The sequence below is a fragment of the Pterocles gutturalis genome, unplaced genomic scaffold (assembly GCF_000699245.1).
Source record: "Pterocles gutturalis isolate BGI_N339 unplaced genomic scaffold, ASM69924v1 scaffold1096, whole genome shotgun sequence".
In the NCBI taxonomy this organism is placed as follows: Eukaryota; Metazoa; Chordata; class Aves; order Pterocliformes; family Pteroclidae; genus Pterocles; species Pterocles gutturalis.
The window spans coordinates 29,139-30,169 of NW_010105105.1; the positions used below are offsets into that span (position 1 = coordinate 29,139).

Consider the following 1,031-nt stretch of genomic DNA (forward strand, 5'->3'; position numbering starts at 1 on the left):
TGTTGGTCATGCAGGTTGGAAGCGATGAGGTTGCGGAGAGAAGTACGAAAGCAATTGAAAGGGACTTCAGGGCACTGGGGCGATTGATCAGAGGATCAGGAGCACAGGTAGTGTTCTCCTCAATCCCCGCAGTGGCAGGGATGAATACTGAGAGGATCAGGAAACACACCTGATCAACACCTGGCTCAGAGGCTGGTGCCAGAGGTGCAATTTTGGGGTTTTTTTATCATGGGGAGGCTTGTGTGGCACCAGGCCTGCTAACAACAGGTGGAGTTCACCTGTCTCATAGGGGGGTAAGGATTATCACTTGTAAGCTGACAGGGCTCATCAAGAGGGCTTGGAACTGGGTTTGAAGAGGGAAAAACCAGGCCCACTACAGACAAGCCTCGGGGTGGCATGCTGAGGTTAGGAGTGAAATCAACAATTCAGCTCAAGTGCATCTACACTAATGCATGCAGCATGGGCAATAAAAAATAGGAGCTGGAGGCCATTGTGCAGCAGAACAGCTGTGACTTAGTCACCATCACACAAACATGATGGGACGAGTCTCATAGCTGGAGTGCTGCAATGGATGGCTATAAGCTCTTCAGAAGGGATAGGCAAGGAAGGAGAGGAGGTGGGGTGGCTCTGTAAGTTAGGGAGTGTTTTGATTGTATAGAAATCAACAACTGTGAAGATAAGTTTGAGCGCTTATGGGTAAGAATGAAGGGAAAGGCCAACAAGGCTGATATCCTGCTGGGAGTGTGTTATAGGTCACCTCATGTGTAGGAAGAACAGATGAAGCATTCTATAAGCAGCTGACAGAAGTCTCGCAATCTCTCCCCTTTGTTCTTGTGGGAGACTTTAACTTGCAAGACATCTGCTGGAAATACAGCACGGCAGAGAGGAAGCAGTCTAGGAGGTTCCTGGAGTGTGTGGAAGATAACTTCCTGACACAGCTGGTAAGCGAGCCTAACAGGGGAGGTGCCTGGCTTGACCTCCTGTTCACAAACAGAGAAGGATTGGTGGGAGATGTGGTGGTCAGAGGCTGT

The 1,031-nt window shown here is 49.6% G+C and overlaps 1 protein-coding gene across 1 annotated transcript in view; it reads left to right on the forward strand.

Annotated features, from left to right (window-relative positions):
- LOC104471764 (choline transporter-like protein 1) overlaps positions 1 to 107 on the forward strand; it is a gene marked incomplete at both ends in the record, with an annotated part of 20,431 nt that extends 20,324 nt beyond the window's left edge. Inside the window, one exon of the mRNA XM_010087240.1 lies at positions 15 to 107. Coding sequence (XP_010085542.1) covers positions 15 to 107 — 93 coding nt within the window. The remainder of the gene's footprint in view (positions 1 to 14) is intronic.
- Between the last annotated feature and the right edge of the window lie 924 nt (positions 108 to 1,031).